Source organism: Carlito syrichta, unplaced genomic scaffold (assembly GCF_000164805.1).
Source record: "Carlito syrichta isolate Samal-C Ts95f unplaced genomic scaffold, Tarsius_syrichta-2.0.1 Scaffold307318, whole genome shotgun sequence".
Classification (NCBI taxonomy): domain Eukaryota; kingdom Metazoa; phylum Chordata; class Mammalia; order Primates; family Tarsiidae; genus Carlito; species Carlito syrichta.
Window position 1 is genome coordinate 90,859 of NW_007251414.1, and position 23,797 is coordinate 114,655.

Genomic DNA, 23,797 nt, shown 5'->3' on the forward strand with positions numbered 1-23,797 from the left:
GCGGGCGCGGAGCGTGGGAGCCATGGCGCGCGAGGAGGAGCGGGACGCCGAGTGCCGGGAGCCGGCGGCGCGGGCGAGCGGCGAGGAGGAGGAGGAGGAGGAGGAGGGAGGGGAGGAGGGACTGAGCGAGAGCGACGACGAGGGCGAAGGCGAGGAGACGGGCAGCGGCGAGGAGGAGGTGGAGGAGGCGGAGGCGGAGGCGGAGGCGGCGGCCGGGTGGGAGCGCAGCGAGGACGCGCGGTTGCTGCGCGCAGGACTGCCTCCCGCCGCCGTCCCCGCCGCGGCCGCCCGCGACAGGAGCGGCCGCCGCCCGCCGGGGCCGCCGCCCGGCCGCCCGAGGATGCCGCCGCCCGGCGACGAGGACCGCGCGCGCCGCCGCCGCCGCCGCCGCCGGCGGAGGGACCTTCTGCTGAGCCAGCTCTGCTTCCTGGCCTCGGTGGCGCTGCTGCTCTGGTCGCTGTCGAGCCTGCGGGAGCAGAAGGGTGAGTGCTCGCCGCCTGCCCCGAGTGGGCGCTGCGGCTTCGGCGGCGCGGGGTTCGGGGTTTCGAGGGCTCCGGGGATCGGGGGTTCCGGGGCTGGACGCGGGGCAGCCCCAACGTGCAGCCCAGCCGGAGCCGCGGGGCGGGCAGGCTGGGTCAGCGGGAGGGGGAGCCGGGCACGAGGACTCCCCCTGTCCCCGCAGGGGCTCAGGAGGAGGGAACCCCGTGCGCCTGGACCGTGCGGCGGAGAAGGGGCCGGCGAGCTTGGGCGCCCGCTGCCCTTCCCATCGTTACCTCTGCTCCTGCCTCTACGCTTGTCACTCGCGAGCTGGAGGGACTGGTGGTGGCCGTGGTGGGGAGACGTGCCCTCAACAAGCCCTCCCCCAAGGACACCGACAAAGTTGTCCTGGAAGATTCGGTACCTGTGCAGGTAACCACCTGTACACTTCTTGGCTCGCTGGAGGATTGAGGGGGACTGGGAAGCACACGGTTGTCAGAATGTTCTCCACCTGGAACAGGCGGGATGGAAAGCTCTCTACCCGCCTTTTAGAGCAGGTGCTGGGAACTTCGGGTGGAGAAAAAGTGTTGGCCAGCCAGCTCAGGGCTAGGAGTAGACTTGTTCTCTTAAACTGATCATTCACTGGGAGAACGTGGACTCCTTCCCACGTCCCCGTTGCAGACTTGCTGCTGAGAAAGAAAGGATTTGTGGCAGACCACCCATCACTCTGTCCACTCCTGTCCATTCCTGCTCTGGGGTCCTTTCACCCATAACTTTTGTCTTGTCTTTGTCCTTGGCCTTTCTTGAGCTGAAATAGGTCTCGTGGAGAACATGTGCTCAGCACAGTTGTCCGCTGAAAACAATTTGGACCCTGGGGTGCAGCTGTATTTTTTTTAAAAAAAGAAAAGAAAAAAAATACGACGAAAAGACTTGGAAGAATAACTGTTGTAAATGGCTTTATATCCCGGCCCTTGAAGGGGCACAGCTCGTGGGAAGACAGCCATGTAAGTGGTTGTGAGAAAAAACAGTTACAAATGTGTGCTGTGGTGTTAAGACAGACATAGCTTGAATACAGGGTGTCATGAGGTGCAGAATAAAGGCGTTTTGACAGTGAGAGTAAGATATTTTTGAAGGCGCCATCCATTTAAAAAGGGGTCTCCCCCAGCCTGGCTGGTCTCCTACTTCATGGTGAAACCGGTTGGTGGGTGGGTCTCCTGCAGGTCTCAGCAGACCTCTTGACAGACTTCATCATATATGGTAATGGAGAGAGAGTTCGTCCTGGTCTTCAGTGAAGCCATACAAGACTCCTCAGCTCCCTCCACAGCTCCTGGATTCCTCTGGCCCTGGGTTCTGACATGAGCAAGGGGCTGTGTGGGTGTGAGGGACACAGGACATTGCTCCAAGGGCAGATGCAAACCTGCCAGACATCAGTCTACCAACAGTCTCACTAAGAGGGTTTTCATGAACGCCCTTTTTATCTTCCCAGTTTTTATGAGTGAAAGGCCAGTTTCCGGTTCATGCCACCTTTGGAAAGGGCTATTCCAAGAGTTGATGGCATGCCGGCCATTTTTTCCAACATACTGGGGCTCTATGAATCATAGAGTTCCCACCACTTTCTAGGATATAAAGATATATTTTTTTTCTGGATGAAGGATGTGGCCCATACAGTTAAGTCTGTCAACGGCAGGGGGCTGCCTGGGCTCTGGTAAGCTGGGATGTTCTGGGGGAGGGGGTGTGAGAGACTGCAAACTTGAAACCTGGTGGCTAGAATGTCATTTTGAAATGGTTTCCCTGGCAGTGACATTTCTGTTCAGGTCCAGTGGACTCAGATTTGGTTCTGTGGCACAGGCCTTTTCCCCATTCTTCCCTTGCTCTCTAACCCCTCTCATCCCTGTTGGGTTTAGGAAGACCATGCCTATCCCCACACCCAACAGCAGTAAAGGAGGAGGATGCCAGCCTTCTTTGAGTTGAACTGGTCCCTAATCACCTTTCCTCCCTTGAGATATTGATGATTTCTGTATGCAGTGCACAGTAGCATTTTGCATCAAGACACAGGCTTTCCAAGATAATTTTTAACATATTAATGAACGCATGTGAATCTGCCAAAGATTATTTTGCTTGGGAAATTATCATTCAGCATACCTAAACATTCTAAATGGTGACGTTTACCCTGGAAACTCTGTTTCATGCTCTTTTCCGTGTGAATACTGAAGCTTGGAGTTTTTTAGCCTTGTTTCGAAGTGCTTGTGACTTAGAGAGGCTAAGTGATTGACTTGAGGTCACACAGCAATTGAAGAGTAGAGAGAGAAAAAAAAAAAACCTGAGGTGACCTGCTGGCTTTTTGTTCTCACCTCTGTTCCTTGGTCTTCAAGCTATACCACTGGGGTGCAGCTTTGTAGTATTTACATAATCCCGTAAGGAGTACCTTTATAATGATGAAAGATATTTTTATTTATTTACCCTGAAAGCCATGCAATGATTGTTAAATGCAAGTTCTCAGAAGCTTTCCTAACACATATTGATTTTTCTCCCTCTTCCTCCCTCTTTCTCTCTCTATCTTCCTCCCTTCTCTCTTACCCTGTTTCATTCCTTCTTAGAAAGGACAGTTCTATGACCAAAGCAAAATAGAGGTGTGTGCTAGTTATGTTATATAATGTTGTGTAACGTTTCTAATCATATGGAATCTGAGGTCTAACCAAACTCAGATTCGGTTATATGCTGAAAAGTTTCAGTTATGTACTGAAAAGGTTTTCAGTATATTCAGTATTGGGTTATAAGTAGTCTGGACAAGAATTCTATATGGATGCTTTTCTGCTGAGAGGGAACATGAAGATTGCTTAATTTAGGTCAGGCGGGGTTAGTGTTAGAGTCAAGAAAAATGTTAATTTTGACAACAACAAAAACAGTAATAATAACCAGAATTTGGTGGGTACTTGAATGTCAGGTACTATACTAAGAACACTTTATACATCTTGCTTTATTTAATCTGCAAACACTCTTTAGACACACGAGCCTTCTGTGGAGGACAAAGACCAGCCCTGGGTGCCCTATTTAGTTGTTACGGATGAAGGTCTCATTTTGATCTCTGTTTTCAAAGCCAATTGAAATAAGATGCTAGATTTGCTACAGAGAGTTATCATTTCTTTTTGCAGGGAGAATGGATAACTTTTGTATATTTTGAATGGTGTAAAAGTGTTTAACGTTTTTTTGATGTAGACTACCAGGCCATCTTTTTCCAGAAGTAGTGTGGATAAAGCCCAGGAATTCTAACTCAAGTGCCATTATAGATATCCTTTCTAGAAGGTTCTCAGGGAAGTGAATAGTGATTAAGAAATATTCTCACACACATGTGCATATATGTACACATACTCATGTGTGCATGTGTGTGTGTGTGTGTGTGTATTAAAAACTTGGAGAGTCTTTCTGTCCCAGTTGCTATCACTGTATAGCAAATCACCCCAAAACAGTGGGATAAAGCAGCCATTTTACTTTTTTGCTCATGAATCCTTTGAGTCAGAAATTTGAACAGGTGGTGGTGGGGCTGTCTTGTCTCTGCTCTATGATGTCTAGGGCCTCAGCTGGAAAGATGGCAAGGCTGGGGGACCGACCTCCTGGATCCGGAGTCATCCGAAGCAACATGATCCCATGTCTGGGGCTGATGCTGCTGTTCACTGGGCCAGAGCACATCCACATGGCCTCTCTGTGTGGCCCCTCTTGTGGCTCGGTTTGAATTCTTTTCAGAGCATGACAGCTGGGTTCCAAGGGCAAGTGTCCCAGGAGGGTGGAAGTGCATGGCATTGTCACGTCCCATCCTGAGAAATCACAGAGTGTCATTTCCACTGTTTTGTGTTGGTCAAGGCAGTGGCCTGTGTCAGCGCAGGAGAAGGAGAAGGGCCTAGACACCCCTACTCAATCATCCGAGGAGTGTGGGAATCACAATGTAAGAGCCTCTGTGATAGGAGGCATGGCTGTGGCTGCCTTTGGAAAATCCAAGGACCTAAAGGGGTCGGAGCTTAGGCGTGACTGTAGACCTTACCCAAGGTGGTCAGTGGTGAATACAGCATATATACATGCATGCATATATGCACATACATGTGGATATACATATAAGGGAGACCCAAAAAACTGGAATTATCTTTTGGAGGGTGGGCCCCTTGTAGTACAGGCATCCCCCACTAGGTGAGTGTTCTAGGAACCCATTGGCATCAGTGTACCAGCTGGCATTGTTGTAAGAGACTGTGAGTGCACCTGCCTACACCACACAGAGTGTTCAGCAATTTTTGACCCCAAACGGCATGACCCCCCTTGCCTCACACTCCCTATTCACCCAATCTCACTCTGAGTGACTGTTTTTTTGTTTTTCTGGATGAAAAAAGTGCTCAAAGAGAAACGTTTTGCCAATGCGGAAGAGGTTAAAACAACAACAATAACAACAAACGGCAGAAGCACTAAAGGCATCAAAGTGGATGAGTTCAAAAACTGTTTTGAACAGTGGAAAAAGCATCTCGATAGGTATATTGCATCAAATGAAGAGAATTTTGAAGGTAACTGAAATTTAAACATGTATGAACAAATACACACTTTTTATAAATAAATTCCAGGTTTTTTGGATTCCCCCTTATATACATGACTATATACACTATCTTTGAAATACCTTATCCATGTGAAAATATTGCTGCTCATCTTTAACTGGAGTGGGGTTCAGAAGTGGCACCTGGAAAGCGTGCTGCTGTGGAGATGTGAACTGCGAACTTAAATTGTAGATCCATGAGCCTGTCAGTGTCTTTGGGGCTTCCCATTCCTCAGAGAGCAATGATCACAGCCTTTTGATCCTTCAAGTGGCTTTGCATGAGGTCTTGCTGGGCTCTTCAACTTCATCTTCTTGCCTTTTCTTTCTACACTTCCTGCTCTGGCTCTTCCAAAGGACAATACCCCTTTGGTCTCAGATCCCCAGTACGTTCTGGTCCCACTTTCTGGGACTGTTGTGTCCACCACAGCTGGTGAATCCTTCACTTCCTGATTCATGATCTTTCTAACCAGACTAGATCCCTCCACTTTGCTCTCTGGATATGTAGTCGACAATTAAGTTTGTGAACTCATCCTAGAGAAAGTGCTACATCCCTCACTGCTGAATATCACTACAGCCACCTTGGAAGTGCTCCCCTTGGGAAGCTATGCACTGATGCCAGCACCTAGTCCACCTGTCAAAGCAACTTTGGAACTCTTTCTGGAATGGCCATCAGAGCCATCATCATATTACCCTTGATGTCCTGAACATCATCAGATGTCTTCCTTTTGATATATCCTTTATCTTTGAGTGAAAATAAAAAGCCACTGGGGCCAGATCAGGTGAGTAGGGAAGGTGTTCCAATACCCTTATTTGTACAGTGCTGCTAATGTAAACGCACAGTGGCAAGTTCGCGAACTTAATTGTCAGACCCCAGCAAATAACAACAATGGCTGTGATGGCCATTCCAGAAAGAGTTCCAAAATTACTTTAACAGGTGGACTAGGCTCTAGCATTGATGCATAGCTTCCCAAGGGGAGTGCTCCAAAGGTGACCATAGTGATATTCAGCAATGAGGGATGGAGCACATTTTCTAGAATGGATTGTCAGACTTCATATATCATATTTTCCCTTCATAGCATTTATCACAGTTGGCAACGGTGTGTGTATTTGGTGGTGATTTGTGTGACATCTCCTCTTCCCCCGATTCCAGGCACCAGGAGGTCAGGGATCCTGTGAACTTGCCTCACCTTGGTCACCCCAGTCACCTGGCCTGTAGTAGGAGCTTGGAGGATATCTGTTAAAATACAGGGAAATATAAAATATATTTCTTAAGTAAAGAAGCTCTTTTGATCTCTGAACTACAGTGCTTGTGATAAAAACAAAACAAAAAAACTAACCACCATATGTTAGTAGTCCACTGACAGGCACAGGTTTTAGTGTCATGATGTACAATTCTGCCCCTAGTCCAGCAAATTTGATGCTGCTGCTCGTTTTTCATGGGAGAGTCTGAGCTTAATAAAAGTGGAGCACCATGCCCAGTGTCTGTTCATTAAGTGGCAGGATTTGAACCCAAGCCCACCTACGTCAGAGCCACGTGCTGCATTTTCCAGTCTTGGTGGTGGAGGATATGACTAGAAGGTGGGAATCGCCCTGCCTTTTGCAGTCAACTTGGGAGTAAGGAGTAACAGAAGGTTGGTTTCATAGAAGTAGTATTTTAGAAACACATTGCTTTCCAACCTTTTCTATTTTCTGCATAAACTTATATAGATATGTCTCTTTCCTCCTGGCTTTTCTTAGCTTCTCATCAACCCAGATTTTTCTCAAAGATTTCCTCTACTTGCAAGTCTCGAATCCTTGTGGGAAGCTGTTCCCCTGCCTCTCCCCCCCCCCCCCCCCCCCGAGGGTTGGCAAAGCCAAAAGAATTGCAAAACCAGCTATTTGCTGAGAATTCCAGGGCCTGGTGGAAGTTGGCTGATAGGACAGGATTTTGGCCACTCTCTGTATGGAAGGAGGTTTCTTTTCTTTGAGCAAAATAACTTTAGAAAGAGGAATAATAGCACACAGGCTTTTATCATGGGGAAACTGAGTTATGGAGAGTTCTGAAGACATCCCTAAAGTTGCCAAGTCAACGGATTGTGCTGCCAGGAAGGTAATTGGAGATGTTCTGGCCTATTCCTGTCTTCTGTTTCTGCAGAGCCTGCTTGGCAATCATTTTTATTTATTGTTTGCTATGGTGGCACATGTGGGGTCATTCTGTAGGCTTTGAGAATGTGAACTATGAAGGACTCAGGCGGGAGAAGGTGTTCCATGAGCTGAGTGGTGAGAGGCTCCAGGTATCCCAGGGCTCCAGCTGCTGTTTTCTCCTCTTCCTCATGTTCTTTTCTTTTCTCCTCCCTTCAGCCCAGGGGTGGTGATGCCCTTTGTGGCTGCAAGTCTTAGAGGCAACACCATCCTTGTCGGTTTCCCCGCCCTGCCCTTCATGAAACTCTGTGGTGAACCCTCTTGAGAGAGTCCCTGCTTGGACCCCAACTGTGTAAGACACAGGGACCTCCGTCCATTCATTCATGAAACACTTGGCTTTTTGCCAGTCATGGAGGTGACAGCATTGTCTAGGATGAGCACCTGAATTTTCATCCTTATAGTGCTCAAGCTTGAGTGAGAAGGGGGCATTGAACAACCAATTCTCATGAATTATGAGAAATGCGAATGAGAAATACAGCATAGCATAGGTGAGGTCGTGGTGGTCAGGAGAAAGTGGAAAAGCAAAAGGAGTTAGATAGAAAAGAATAGGGGATAAAAAGGCAAACTCACAGAAAAATGGACAAAAAGATACGGGCAGGCAATTGACAAAAAACGAAATTGCAAGTGGCTGGTAGAGGTGAGTAATAATCTTAATCTCAGTCTTAACAGGAATATCCAAATTTGAAAATAACAAAGTACCATTTTTCAATATTACACTGGCAGAAATGAAAACACAGGATCATATCAAGGGTTGTTAAAGGTGCAGCATGTCAATTGGTACCCCAAACATTGTGGGCTGCCATCAGGATTCCAATTTTAGGCAAAGAACCCAAGTTGAGCCTTGTCCTTTTGATGAGATTAACATGTAGAAAAGGGCAGTGGGTGGTAGTGATGATATGTAGACATTTTAGACTTGGGTAGAAACTCAGCTTTCTCAGACCCATCTGTGGACCCAGGAGCATGTTGGCCATGACCCCTCCATGTTTAGCACTTAGGTGGAGGCTCGAGGGAACAGGAAGAGACCTGCATCATTCCGGGAGTTGTCCCAACTGATAAACGTCACTCATTTACATCATGAAACCTAGCAATCATTCCTGGCATGTCAATAGCTATTTATTTCTAGGAGAAGATGAACAAAGTCAGCTCATCTGTGACCTAGTTTGAGGACTTTTATATTTGCAACATTTCATTTTTCCCTTTTGATTCTGCACAGTTTGGTCCTAGCAAAAGTTATTTTCAATTTAGTGAGCCTGTCTGCCACAGAACTTGAACCCATGGAGCACAAGGGGTAAGGAACAGGTTTCCTGGGTAGGATTTTGATGAGAGAACAAAAAGAGCCAGGGGAGACATGGGCGACTGGGAGAAAGGGGGTACCCAAATCGACATCAAGAAGTTGGTAATGCCATTTCCAAGACAGAACGTGAAACATTCATTTTTGGATGTTTTGACTTTGGGAGAGCATCTAGGTGAAATATATTGCTGGCAGTTGGAAGTCAAGGTGATACGCAGTTGTGGCTACAGATGAAGATGTTGGGGTAGTGTACGCCAGGGTGAGCATTGCACCTTTGGTTAGCTCCGTAGTCCTTAATTGTCTCTGCACATTCTAATCACCTGGGGAACTTTAAACATTACTCATCTAGGAGGTGGCTCTGAGTGAGTCCCATCTCTTAGAAATTCTGATGTCATGCTCTGGGGTGTAGCCTAGGCATTTTTTTTTAAAAAGTGATACAGATGATGCCAATGAGAAGCCAGGGCTAAGCCCCACTGGTTTGGATTAACGGTCAGTATTTACCTTATCATAGCCACAGAACTGCTTTTCCTAGCTGAGCTTTGAAATATACGTCTTAATTTTCCTGTCCCGAATGTGAATGAATATGTCTTTGCTTAGTTTCCTAAGCCTTTACCCCTAATTTAAGCCTGAACTTGCCGTGATGGTCTGTTTTCTTTTCTGTTTTTGTTTTTTAAATTTTTAGAATCAGAGTCTCACTCTATCACTCAGACTGGAATGCAGTGGTGCAATCATAGCTCACTGCAGCCTTGAACCCTGGCTCAAGTGATATTCTTACCTCTGTGTCCCCAGTAACAGGAAATACAGGCATTTGCCCCCTTGCCCGGCTAATTTTAAAAATATTTTGCAGAGATGGAGTTTCACTATGTTGCCTAGAATGGTCTTGAATGACTGACCTCAAATGATCCTCCTGTCTCAGCCTCCAGAGTCCCTGGGATTACAAATGTGAGCCACTGCGCCCAGCTCTTCAATCTCCTCTTGATATGTACAGTGATGCTAAGTAGTCCAGCAAGTGTTCTTTGGAGGAAATCTTTACCAGATTCTTCTGGCTTTTCTAGTCTGGACAGGTTGCTTGTAAAGTTTGCTGCCCAGCTGTCATCTTGTGATCTCCCATCTGCCTTACCCTGCATGTTTTTTCCAGCTTTCCCTTTTGTTGAAAGTCATGCTCCCTGGAGCCCAGGCATGTGTCTTTCTTGGCTTATTTCTGCATTTGTGGTTACATTTTGGGGGGTCACACACTCCAGGTGCCTCCAGTGACAGGAAGCATGGAAAGTAAACATTGGAGACTTTGTGTGTTTGAAAATATATTTCGTCTACCTCTGCACTTAGAAAATAGGGTGAGTCAAGAATTTAGGTTGGAACGTGTCTGCCTTGGAATTCTGAAGACATTGCTTGGGTGTCCTCCAGCTTCCGTTGTTGCCTCTGAGAACTCTGATGCTACCCTAGTTTTAAATTCTTTTGAAAACCTGCTTTTTCCTTCTTAGAGCATGTGTGTTCTTTGCTTTGCTCTTGATGGTCTGTTTGGTCCTAATGTTTAGTCAAGTCATAATTATATGACCAATGTGGGTCTGTTTTCATCAGTTTTCCTGGATCTTTTACCAGGTTCTTTTAGTCTGGGAGCATATGTTCTTCAAGTCTGGGAACTTTCTTTTTATGATCTTCTTCCTGCATCTAAGATACTGACTTCCCTCTTTCTGAAGTGCCTGCTATTTGGATTTTTGACTTTCTGGACTGATCTTCTAATTTTCTTATCTCTTTTCTCCCATTTCTCCTATCTTATTGCTCTAATTTCTATAGATTTCCTTAACTTATCTTTCAACTCTTATACTGAGCTTTTAATTTCTTCTGTCATATTTTTAATTTTCAAGAGCTTTTTCCTGTGAAAGTTATTTTTAATAGCATCTTGTTCTGCTTCAGCAATACCAAGATCATCTCTTATATCTCTAAGTATATTCAAAGCAGTCTTTGGAGTTTTCTTTTCCCCATATGGAGACTGTGTTTTCAAGTTGCTGCTGTCCATTTGTTTTGTCTTGTTTTTCATATCCTGCACTTTCTTCAGATGTCAGGGAATCTTTGGCATCTATTCATATTTAGGTGATGCCAAGGAAGAGATGATTGGAAACTGTGCAAAGGAGGGTCTTGTTGACATTGAGAGTCTCTGTAAGGTGATCTGACTGGGTCATTCTATTGGGCCATGTTCCATGTCTCTAGTTTTAGATTTGTATCAGGGGGTGCTCTTATTTCCCTGGGAAAGATAACTCAGTGTCCTCTCTTGAGGGAAAAGATCTCAAAGTTACTAGTGACTTCTGAGAATCAGCGGGAGGGGAAACTGGAATTGGGGGAGACATGTTCACTAGAAATACTCTTAGACTCAAGGGATATTCACAACAAGGTATAGTCATAGCTCTCATAACTATTAGTATGAAAGAGTTTTATCATTTGTTTGGATATATAGCAGGACTGTCCCAAATTATTTAAGCAAGCAAACTCACCTTCCTGCCTGCCTTCCTGCCTTCCTCCCTCTCTCCCTCCCTCTTTTATTCTCGCCCTCCTTTTTCTCTTTTAGCTACTGTACACATGAAATTGGTAAGATCTACTGCCTTGTGGGAGGGCTAATGGTCAGGGGTAGGGAGAAAGCTTATTCTTCACCATATCCCTTTGAGAAAATTGCAGATTTACATGCAATTGTAAGAAGTAATACAGAGTTGCTTATTTTCCCCGCTTTCCAGAGTAGTAACACTGATACAATCCACCAATCACATTCACATTTCTCCAGTTTTATTTGCCTAGTAAGGGTGTATGTATCAATATCCCCAGAGGATGCCTGAAACCATGAATAGTATTGAATTCTTTAGATATGACTTTTTTCTATACATACCTAACTATGATACAGTTTAGCTTATAGATTAGGCACAGTAAAAGATTCGCAATAATAAATAGAACAATCATACAATATTTTGTAATAAAATAGAACAATTATAGCAAGATACAGTAATCAAAGTTATGTGAATGTGGCTTCTCTGTATGTCTCTCTCAAGATATCTTGTATTGTGCTCACCCTTCTTGTAATTGCGTGAGATGATACAATGCCTATGTGATGAGGTGGAGTGAGGGGAATGATGTGGGCATTTTGACATAGCATTAGGTTACTCTTCACCTTGAACTGAAGTACTGTCAAGTCACGACAATTGATCTGATAACGGACCCAGCTACTAGGTGATTAATGGATGTAGCATTCACAATGTGGATCCACTGGACATAGAGATGATTCATGTCCCGGGCAGGACAGAGCAGGATGGCTTGAGATTTCATCACACTATTCAGAATGGCAGCAATTTAAAACTCAGACATTGTTTATTTCTGGCATTTTCCAATTATTATTTTCAGACTGAGGTGGATCACAGATAACTGAAATGGCAGAAGAGAAACCTTGGATAGTGTGGGACTACTTCACTCATTTGTGTATTTGTGTGTGTGTGTGTGTGTGTGTGTGTTTAGCAGATCTATTGGGTTTTGTACAATTTCATCACCTGTGTGGGTTTGTCATCATCACATTCAAGATATTGGGCAGATCTAGTATCAGTCCTTGTGTTGCTCCTTTATAATTGTACTCCATATGGCTTTTAGTACAAGAAGCAGTCAAGTTAGTTAGTAACTTATCACCTATTCCAAAAATAAAGTCAGTTACAAAGTGTAACTTTAGGAATTAAGGGAAACTCCATTCCCAGTAATATTGTATCCTACACAAAAGACTGCTTGCAAGTTGGAGAAGCTCACTCAGCATTCATAAAATTAGAACATGGCGGGTTTCTTCAGTCACCGCCATTTAATTACTCTCAGGTGTGGTAACCTGAGCTAAAAGCCAGATAGAGACCATGCATGGCTTGTTAACAATTTCTTTGTGGAATAATTTTTTCTGTCATTTGCACAATACTTCTGAATGAATTCTCCATGAAAATCATTAATTCAAGTAGTTTGTTCATTTGAGCAGTTTAGCCATGACTCCTGCAATATTATTTTCACTGTTATTTATTTCCTAGAGTGTTAGACATGAAGAAACTAGTGGGGACCTTTGAATCTTAACATCTGAGTTTACCTTTGAAGAAACTGACATCAAAGACAACTGAAATTGGGGCATGGATCCAGCTTAGTAAATACCGACTCCTTGTTTAGTAAATACTTAAGGAAAAACAACAGAAGGTTAAGGTTAGAAAATCTATTAGTGCAGACAAACTCCTGGTAAAGTTATTTCAAATTCTGAAATGTTTTCGAAGTGCTGGAATCTTTCTGTGAATTTCTTGGCATTCAGTGTAGTCAGTAAACAGGAAAAATTAGGAATTTTCTTGTAGCAAAAAAAAAAAAAAAAAAAAAAAAGATTTGTTTAATCAGAAATGCTAACTGCCGGGCTTGGTGGCTCAGCCTGAAATCCTACGCTTTGGGAGGCTGAGGTGGGTGAATTGCCTGAGCCTGCGGGTTCGAGACCTGCCTGGGCAACTTGGCAAGACCTCATCTGTACACTAAATCAAAAAATTTGCCGGGCGTAGTAGTGCGCGCCTGTAGTTCCAGCTACTTGGAAGGCTAAGGTGGAAGGATCACCAGAGCCCAGTAGGTCGAGGCTGCGGTGGCCAGGAGCGGCCACTGCACTCCAGTCTGGGCGACAGAGTGAGACTCCAACTAGCAAAAAAAAAAAACAATGCTGGCTATTGGGACACTCCTAACTTGCTTTGGGAGAGAGTTTGTATCCTTGATTCCCCTTCCCCCTGGGTAGTCACCTCATATAACCATTAGGATGACTGTTTTGAAAATGCGTGACTATTAGTTCTTGTTGGGATCCTTGAGCTTACAGGTATTTAAACTCTTTCCATCCTTGTTGCTGCAACTCTGGGCTGTGAGCTGGACATCACTTCCAAAGGAAGAAAAGTTCTTAGGATCTTAGGGACCTAGGGTTTGAAAACCTAATGTTAAGGACCTCCTGAATGAGATTCCACAATTTGGATGTTTGAAATCACAGGTGTTTGTTGGGCCATGTGCAGAGGGAAGACTCATTGCACCTACTTTCAATAGATCTGCATGTAAAGACAGGTCAATTCCAGTATTTTTAAATATTGCCATATAGTTCCTTCATTACGTATGTTAAAATGAATGTCATGTCTTGGATTCTGCTTTAAAAATTAACAAAAATAGGGCAATAAAATTGACAATCAGGATGCAGAACAATATATCACCTCAGAAAACTTTTTCAAGCTACCCTTTGTAGTCACACCCTGCCCCATCCCTGACCCATGATCTGTTCACTGTAGCTATAGTTTTGTCTTTTTCAGAATGTCATAAATGGAGTCTCACAGTCTGTCATCTTCTTTCACTCCATGTAATGTGTCTCAGAGTCATTTAAATTGTTTTGTGTATCAGTAGTTCATTCTTTTGTATGTGTGAGTAGTATTCAGTTACACAGATGCACATTAGTTTGTCCATTTATAGGTTGAGGAACATTTTATTTTGTTTTCGTTTTGTTAATTGTGAATAGAGTTGCTGTAAACATTCAGATTCAAGGTTTATGATTTCCTTTTCTTGCCTTATTGCAATGGCAAGGACTTTTAGTACCTTGTTACATTTGAATGGACATTCTTGCCTTTTTCCTGATCTTAAAGTGAAACATTTATCCCTTCTCTGTTAGTACACTGTTTGCTAAAGGTTTTTATTTTTATGTATAGATGACCTTTATAAAATTGAGAAAGTTTCCTCCTAGTCCTAGTTTGCTGAGGTTTTTATGGATTTGGTTTTATTAGCTGCTTTTCCTGCAACAAATGATATCATTATGTGACTTTCCTCCTTTAAACATTCAATGATAGTCTATGGCTATACCACCCTGAACATTCCTGATCTTGTCTGATCTTGGAAACTAAGCAGGGTTGGGCCTTGTTAATACCTGGATGGGAGACACTTAATATGATGGGTTGTCGGGATTGGCAGTAGTAGGAAACTGCTGGGGGAGGGGGTTGACAGTTGAGGGAAACTGCTAGGGGAGGGAGAGGTACACCTCATCAACAAGGGTACCTGCATAATCAATGTTTGTATACGTAACCCTGAATTGTACCCCACATCTTTGAAATTAAAAAAAAAAATGATGGGTGGCATTGATTGATTTTTGAATAGAGTCAGACTTGCACATCCTGAACAAGTCCCACTTGATCATGGTGTGTTTTTCATGAATTTTTTTTCGTTAACATTGCCTAGATTTGATTTGGTCACACTTTGTTGAGGACTTTTGTGCCTATGATCACACAAAATATGGATCTGTAGTTTTCTCTTTTTTACTATCATTTTCTTGTTTTGCTATCAAGGTAATGCTGGCCCCATAAAATGAGGCGGGAAGTTCTCTTTCTTATTCTGTTTTTTGGAAGAGATTATGTACAATGGTTGGATCCTGCTTTTTAACTTATCATAGGTTTTTCTCCATGGCGTTAAACTTAAAAATTGATTTTCAATGTCTGCATACTAGTGATAAGAATTATAATATTTTTCTTAGTCTTACAACAAATGTTTATTGAGCATTTAGCATGCTGGAGGCACCGTTCTAAGGGCTCTTATTTGTACTGACTTCTTTAATCTCGTCAACAGTTATATATAGAATAGATAATTTTATTATTTCTATTTTAAATGCCAAAAAAAATAAATAAATAAAACATACAGGGTTTTTGTAACTTACCCAAGGTTGCAAAGTTTCTGTATGGCCAAATAGGATTTGAATCCAGGCTGGCTGGTTCTACATCCCATGATCTTAACTATTACATTGTATCCTTCAATTGTATCTTATCTATATGCATCATATTAAGTTATATGTTACATAAATCTATTTCTAGAAGTTTATCACATAAAACAATAAGTTTATGTAAGATATATTAAGATAATGTATGCTTATTATAAGGCATAATCCTATTGTACATTTAGCTTATTCAGGCTTGCATTTAAGATATTTACAAGTTTTTCACATCTTCACTGTGATTATTGTTCTTGTACAGAAGTATTTGACAATCTTGGCCAATTTCTTTAGATTGGGTTCCTAAAAGTAGTATTTCAGTGCTAAAAGGCATGCCCATTGTGAATGCTAACACATGCTACATATATATTATATACTGCATAACTTTCCAGGAATTGGAACAAATTTGAAATCCCAACAGTAACATTTGAGAGTTCTAAATTCCATGTTCTTTTGCCAGACTTGAATGATTATTCTATATATTTTTAAATTAATTGTGGAAGGATAGTATCTCATTGCCTTAGTTTTCTTTACCATTGAGGTTGAATATTTTACAGATGTCTATTGAACATTTATATTTCTTTCCTTGTGAGAAAGGCTTCTTCATGTCCAGTGTTCACTTTATTCTGATGAGATAATAGTCTTTTTCTTAATGATTGGTAAGAACTTTTTATATATTCTATGCATGAACCTTTTACCCTATTTTAAAAGTTTTGTTCATTGTTTTTGGCATGCAGAAGATTTTCCTTTTTATAGAGTCAAAACTATATCTTTTCCCTTGTATTTTTTCATTGTTTTATTCTATCCAGAATGTCAATCATATATTTCTTTCAAATAATCTTTTGTGCCTTCTCCCCCATTAGAAGGTTTTATTTAAAAATTAACTCTTTACTTCATTTGAAATTTATTTTAGCATAAGATGAAGATACAATTTAAATAGATTTGCAGGTTTAATAGTTAATTCCAGTATTTTTTATTGAATAATCTTTCCATTACACTTGTGGTATCACCCTGATTTCACGCTTATTTTCTTATGTACTAGAGGCAGTTTGTATGGTATCTATTTTGTTATGCTTACTCATTAATTAATTGTTATAGCTTATTAGCATGTTAGTTATCTGGTAGGGCAAGACTTCTTTTCTCTCGTTTTGAATTAAAAAAATCACTTGCCAGTATCACTCTTTTATCTTTCCAGGTTAACTTCAGAATGTCTGTTAAATTTTCCTCAAATCCCTCTATGTTTGACAAATCTATAAATAAGTTGTGGAATAATGGTGTGTTATTGCATAAATTCGTCTCATTCATTGTGTGCTTCTTTGCTTGATGAAGGCTTTTTAAAAACATCTGTCAAGATTCATGATTATTTCCCTATTTCTTTCTTAAATTTATTTGTGAAAGTTATTCTGGTATTTATTATGTATTGTTACTATTGTTTTATACTTTATATATTCTTTTAAAATATTGCTTCATTATATTTTTTATCCTTTTTTTTTAGAGTTGAGGTCTCACTCTGTTGCTCAGGCTGGAGTACAGTGGCATGATCATGGCTCACCACAGCCTTGGCCTCCTGGTCTCAGGTGGTCCTCCCTTCTCAGCATCCTGAGTAGCTGGGACTACACAGGTGTGTCACCACTCCTGGCTAATTTTTTGACTTTTTTTTGTAGAGGTGAGGTCTTTCTGTGTTGCCTAGGCTGGTCTCAAACTCCTGAGCTCAAGCAATTCTTCCATGTTGACCTCCCAAAGTATGGGATTACAAGCGTGAGCCACTGAAATTAATTAATTTCTTCTGTAATTAATTTGAGAGATTGATTGTTAATTTCTAAGCTGTCAGAGTGTCTTATGTGCATATTTTTAAATACCAAGTTCTAATTTTATTTCATTTCATTCAGAGAACATTACCTCTGATTATGACTTTTCATTTTTTTTTTCTCTTGGAGTATGAACTGATTGTAATTATTTTATTCTTAAAACTTTTAAACTACACAATAATGGAAATAAAAGTATTATACAAACCAATACCATTAAATTTTCAATAATTTTCCATTAGACAGGAAATTTTTAGATTCATGCTGTAACTGATTAGCTTTTTACTGTTGAAAGGTCCTAGTATAATCCATCAGACTATGGAACCTGGGGGCTATAAGTTAAGTTAGTTACTTTTCACTATGCTATGGAAGTTTCCTTATGCATCTAGTTCTCTATCTTAAAAAAAAATCAACCATGGATGTTGACAGAGATCAAGTGCCTTGTTAACACATAAAAAGTGTTTAATATTGCATCATATATAGAGAGACATCCATACTAAGCCACTTCTGAAAGTAAACCCTAGATAGCCAAGATATATATTTTCTTCTAATATGACATTGGATTTGATTTATTTGTATTGTCTATGAAATTTTTGCTCTTATATTTTTTGAAAGACATTGATGGATAGCTCCTTTGCTACACTTTGGTGTTAGCATTACAGTAACTTTATAAAATGAATAGAGGATTTCCATGTTACTCTGTGTTCTGGATATTTTATGAAGCATGAGAACAAGCTGTAACTTGAAAATTTGAAACAGCACTTATAATACTGCCTGGCCTATCATCTTCTGTGAAGATAATTTTGAACAAACTTTAATTTCTTCCATTGATATTTTTCTGTGTTTTATTTTTTAGAGAAGTGCCAATTTTATTATTAAGATTTTAAAAACAAGGTTAGGTTTTACTTGCGTTTTTTTTTTTTTTTTTTTTTTTTGGTTTTAACTTGTTCTGTCCCCTCTAGCACTCTCACAACTCTTACCTGTATACACATGTCAGGTGACTGTTAGCATCACGTAAGCTGAAGGAAGGACTGGTTGATGTGCATAGTCCTTGCCTGTCTTCTAGCGTTTTTATTGACTTTTCCAGGGTGACACAGTTGGCCTGAGAGGGGTCTTCTGCTGCATTGTAGTTTGTATATTTAGATGGAACTTGATTCATTAAATTGAACTAAATGTATTCAAATTGATCAGCTGATAGTTCTTTCTAGTTCTCATATCTAGAAAATCTGCCACCTTGGTTTGTATTATGTAACCTTCTCTCCATGCTAACTTACGTGTTTGCCTTTCTTTTTTCCCTGATCAAATCTGACTGTATTTAGTTTACTTTTGAAGACTCATCTCTTATATTTCTTTATCAATTTTACTTTTTTCCTTTTTTTCTGAGTCATTGATTACAGTTTTAACATTTCTTTAGAAATCTCCTCTTAATTCCTTTGTTTTTATCTCTTAATATCATGAATTACGTGCTTTGATCATTTTTATTCTTTCTTGCTCAATAATACCTTTGACTTTGAAGATAGTCTTAGACTCATACTAAGTTTTAAGGTGTCATGAAGTCATTATTGGTGCTATTCGAATGACTTGTAATTGTTGTTTTCTTTTCTTCTGTAATTAATTTGAGAGATTGATTGTTAATTTCTAAGCTGTCAGAGTGTCTTATGTGCATGTTTTTAAATACCAAGTTCTAATTTTATTTCATTTCATTCAGAGAACATTACCTCTGATTGTGACTTTTCATTTGTTTTTTGTTTTTTTTTCTCTTGGAATATGAACTGATTGTAACTTAGATAGCTAAGTCTATCTGTCTATCTTTGTGTCTGTCATTCTCTCTGTTATCACTTTAATCTTTTCATCTTTTCCTCTTCATTCTACAACAGTCTCTACTTTTGTTTTCCTCCTCAGTGATTTGATTTACAGCACTATGGGGTCTTTTTTCTACTCCCTGTTATTTCCTTTGTGTTTTGTGCTTGCATTTCTGGTTTTTTAATCATTTCATATCTGGTCCACCTCCATCGTCATTAATCCTCATTGTAATCTTTGCTTTTCTGTCCAATTATTGATGCTTCTTTCATATTCGTGTTTCTTTGCATATCATTGAGACTAAAATAATACAACCTTTCTAAAATTTATTTATACTTCTATAATAAACCCTTTGAAGGAGAATCGTGTTCTTTATGTTGCAGATAATTTTCAAAGTTTTCTTGAGTTATCCGCCTTTTAGAGAGAAGATCCAGGTCAAGTGTATGCCTGGGAGCAGATCTTCCTGTCCCTCCAGCACCCTCACCACTCTTACCTGCACACACATGTCAGGTTACTGTTCGCATCACTGAAGCTAAAGGACTGGTTGATGTGCATGGTCTTTGGCCGCCTTCTAGTGTTTATGTTGACTTTTCTAGGGTGACCCAGCTGACCTGAGAGGGGTTTTCCTGCTCCTGCTGCCTTGTAGTTTGTATAGAGGGAGCTTTTTTCATTATAATGTTGATCAGTGGATAGTTCTTTCTAACTTTCACACCTAGAGACAGTGCATGAAAATCTGCCACCCTGGTTTGTATTGCTCCTGTGGTTCTTTCTGTTTTTTCTCTATTCTGCTCGTCTCCAAAAGGCAATATAACACCATGCTCCCGCTTTTTTGCTTAGTTAAGTTGCACTTCCAGGAATTGGGATCTCTGAATGGATGGGTGTAGAAAGACATATTGATGGTATGGGGTGGGGTGTCCCTGACAGCAGTTCCTTCCAGCAGCAAAAGCCTCATGATTTTGCTGAGATAGGGGCTCATACCTGGAGACCAGTGTGCCCTCTCATGGTCCACCTGTCAACAGCCCATTCTTGTGTGTTACAGACTCATCCTCACTCATTTTTTGATGCATTTCTTTATTCCCTTCAGTGGAATGTGGGAAAGGGTGAACCACATGCCATTGGTTAGTTTCCATAATATCCAGAATGTCTGTTCAAATTTTAGCTTGACATTTTGAGTTTGTCACAAAGAAAAAGAAAGGTAGTTCATGAATAAAAGTATTCAGAATCAACTAATTTATCTAATATTAACTGCTTGTCTTTGTTTATTTTTCCAGATTCACACTCTTTCCATAGGTTACCTCACACAATCATTTCCACAGAACCATAGATTAAGTATTATTATCCTCATCTGAGTTAAAGTGACTTGCCCAAATTCTCATAGGCAGACAAGGGTAGATTTGAATTTATGCTTTGTGAGAAAAACTCTTACACATCTTCCCTTCTGATAAACATCTCTGAGGAAAGATATTTCCACCAGGAAGCTGGACTAGAAGTTACCCCAGTGTGGTAGGCAGAACAGTGCCCCCTTAAAGATGTCTATGTCATAATCTTCGGAATCTGTGAATTTGTTATGTCAAAGGAAAATTAAGGTTGCTAATCAACTGATCTTGAGATGGTGAGATTACTCTGAATTATCAGGATGGGTCCAGTGTAATCACACAGGTCCTTAAAAGTGGAAGAGACAAGCAGGAGAATTAGAGCCAGAGAAGTAGAGCCACTCTGATGACAGAAGCAGAGGTCAGAGGCAAAGTGACAACTTTACTGGCTTGAAGATGGAAGGGGCCATGAGCCAAGAAATAGGGGAAGCTTCTAGGAGCTAGAAAAGGCAAAGAAACAGATTCTTCCTGAGAGCTTCCAGAAGTAACACAGCCCTGCTGACCTGTTGAATTTAGTCCAGTGAGACCTCTTTTGGGTTGACTTCCAGAGCCATTTGGGGCTATTTAAAGCCACTAAGTTGGTGGTAATTTATTGCAGCAGCAGTGGGAAGCTTGTACAGCCAGTGTGTCAAGTATTGGCCATGGTCAGACTCTCTGTAAAGCAGGACCAGGAAGTCCATGATTGACTGTGTGTGCACATCACATGGGCATTTATAGTAACATGTATCGTGCCATCATTTGACGATTTTGTGTTTGTTTGCTCATTGTGTTGTTACCCTCCTCTGATTAGTATATCTGAGAGCAGGAACTTGGTCCAGCGCATTCACAGTTGTATGCCCAGTGCCTGGTGCAGAAGAGATAACCAATGTTTTTTGGATTATTACTTTCTGCCCAGATGACATTGCACCAACTAAATGCATCTAATTTATGTCATTGGTGGAATACTTCAAACTATATAAGTAATAGCAGAAATAGAAACAAGAAATTGAGTTAAAATTATGTTTCCATGCACAATCAAAATATTGACTTTCAATGTTCTTTTCTGGTATTTGTTCATATGCATAAATATATTTCATGTAGGTAGTAAATATTTCTCAGGCACTGAATGATCACCTCATAAAATAAGACAGGTGGTCATCATAAAATAAGTACATGGTTGAATGTTGCATTTTTTTTAACTTTAAAATAGGATGTTTCATATTGCATTTTTGTGACAACATATTTTAAATAAAGGTCAATGTAAATAATTATCATCTCATGGTATGGTTGGCATTCCGTTGACTGTATAGGTTGTACTTATTCATTGTTGATTATTTAAAATATTATAGGTTATTTAAGATATTTAGATACTATTAATGAAACGCCTTTGTTCATGAGTCTTCTGTAAATCACCTTAGCTCTTTGATTACGGTTTGTAGTAATCCAGCAGGCCTGCACTAGCTAGGATGTCTGTGGACTTACAGAGCTTTTGCATATATGTATAGAGCTCTGTACACCAGCAACCTGCCTTAGGGTTTATAGAATTGCTTGCAAATTTTTGTTTAAACTTATGTAGAGGGCATTCAGATGTCCTCACTTTGTCTCTTCAACCTCAGCTTGTGCTTCTACCTAAAATTGTTCCCAAATAGAAGCCCTAGAACCTTACAACAAGTGGCGGCAAACGCAGAACATGACTAGTACAGTGATGGCAAAGAGGAACTACTGACTTGGAAAATGCATCAAGAGGGTTATTAGTATCAGACTAAAGCATCTTCTTTAACTGTGTCACATGGCAACCTTTAGTTTTTAAATAAATGTCTTGTTTTTCTTATCTTCTCCTCTTGACAGTTGCTTGGGTTTTCCTATATACTGACTGTTCCTCTGATAACAAAATGAGAAGGAAAAACACAATTGTAACGGTTGACTCAATTGTGCAAGAGGAGTGAACAGTCCAGGGAAGGGGAGGGGACCTCCACAGGCTCCCTGCGGCTGTACAGTCCAGCAGTGTGGACTGAATTGCACACAGTGTGAGGAGAAGGATGTCCACTCCAGTGCAGATCTAAACAGTTGTTTTGCCTAAGATGGCAAAAACATTATCTTCAATCGCAGACCAAGAAAGCCATACATGGACACATCTTGTCCTGCCTGGGAAGGAGTGCTGCTGGAGGCTTCTAGGGGCCCATAAGTGTTCCTTTATGGCTCTTCCACCTTGGGGTGTGTCTTCTGGGGTCACTGGGAAGCGGTCAGGAAGGAGAGAGGGAGAAAGGGGAAACAAGAAGTATGCTGGCCTGGGCATGCTCTTTTGGGATGAACATTCTGAGTGTCAGTACAGGGTGAGGGTTTATTTTAGGAGACACCAAGAATGAAATCTTTTATGTTGACTTTGTACAGGACTGGCCAGCATTGTTCTGCTCTGAAGGACAATAAAACTTCATGATGCTCCTGCATCTTTATAGTTTCTGCCATGAAAATATTCAGAGATAGGAAACTTGGCTCACAAGGATAAGGAACATTGTAGGGAACAGAAGGCATATCGGACAGAGAACCTGGAGACAGGAGTTCTAATTCCAGTTCCACTACAAACTTCATGTGCATTCCCTTTTGTTCTTCGTGTGTCCTCATCTGTACAGTGTGAGCATTTGTGCTAAATTGTCTTTCTGTTGGTAACGGAAAATCTCTCTAATTTGATCATTCATTTGAAATCACTAGCCTCCTGAAAGATCCTGGAAATATGCTTCCTTCTAAGGCTAATTTACAGCCAGATGAATATAGTTTTGCTCCCAAGCATGCCCTGAACCATTATTCATTTTTATTTCATGTGAATTACTTTTGTAAATGTGATTTTCTTTTGGTTTCCCAGGACCACTGAGGTTGTGCAGCTAGATGGATTTCTTGTGCATGTCATCAGTTTTTGCTCGTGGTCTAAGCCAGTGTTTCTCAGCATCGGTGTCCCCTGGGGTCCCTGTGAACTTGTTAGAGGTGCACAGTCATGGGCCCCACCCCAGTCTGCTGAGTGGAGATCTCTGATAGGGGACCCAGAAAGCTTAGCTTAACCAAGTGTCAACTTACTACAAGAGAAGTTTGTGAAGCATCACTGTAAGTCAGGGCTGTGAGCAGGTACCGTGGTCTTGCCCTCTGCACATGAACACACACTCAGGCATGTGTTTTGCTCCTTGTGTAACTGAACTTCACACTGACCTCATGGTCTCTGTTCAAAATGCCAACCCTCAGCTGGGCTCAGTGGCTCAGCCTGTAATCCCAGCACTTTGGGAGGCCGAGGCAAGTGGATGGCCTGTGTCCATGGGTTCGAGACCAGCCCAGGCAAATCGATGAGAACTTGTCTCTACAATAAATTTTTAAAAATAAGCTGGGCATGGTAGCACATGCCTGTAGTTCTGGCTATTTGAAAACTGAGGCAGAAGGATCACTGGAGCCCAGCAGGTCAAAGCTGGAGTGGCCGTGAACTTGCCACTATACTCCAGCCTGGGCAACAGAATGAGACTCCAACTCAAAAAAAATGCCAACCCCCCTTGGGGTAAAAGGGAGGATAGTCTCTCTCTCTCTCCC

At 41.4% G+C, this 23,797-nt stretch overlaps 1 protein-coding gene across 1 annotated transcript in view; it reads left to right on the plus strand.

Moving 5' to 3' along the window:
• Positions 1-137: 137 nt before the first annotated feature.
• Positions 138-23,797, plus strand: part of SLC24A3 (solute carrier family 24 member 3) — a 508,299-nt gene continuing 484,639 nt past the window's right edge. The window contains exon 1 of the mRNA XM_008064347.1: positions 138-482. Coding sequence (XP_008062538.1) covers positions 341-482 — 142 coding nt within the window. The 5' untranslated portion in view covers positions 138-340. The remainder of the gene's footprint in view (positions 483-23,797) is intronic.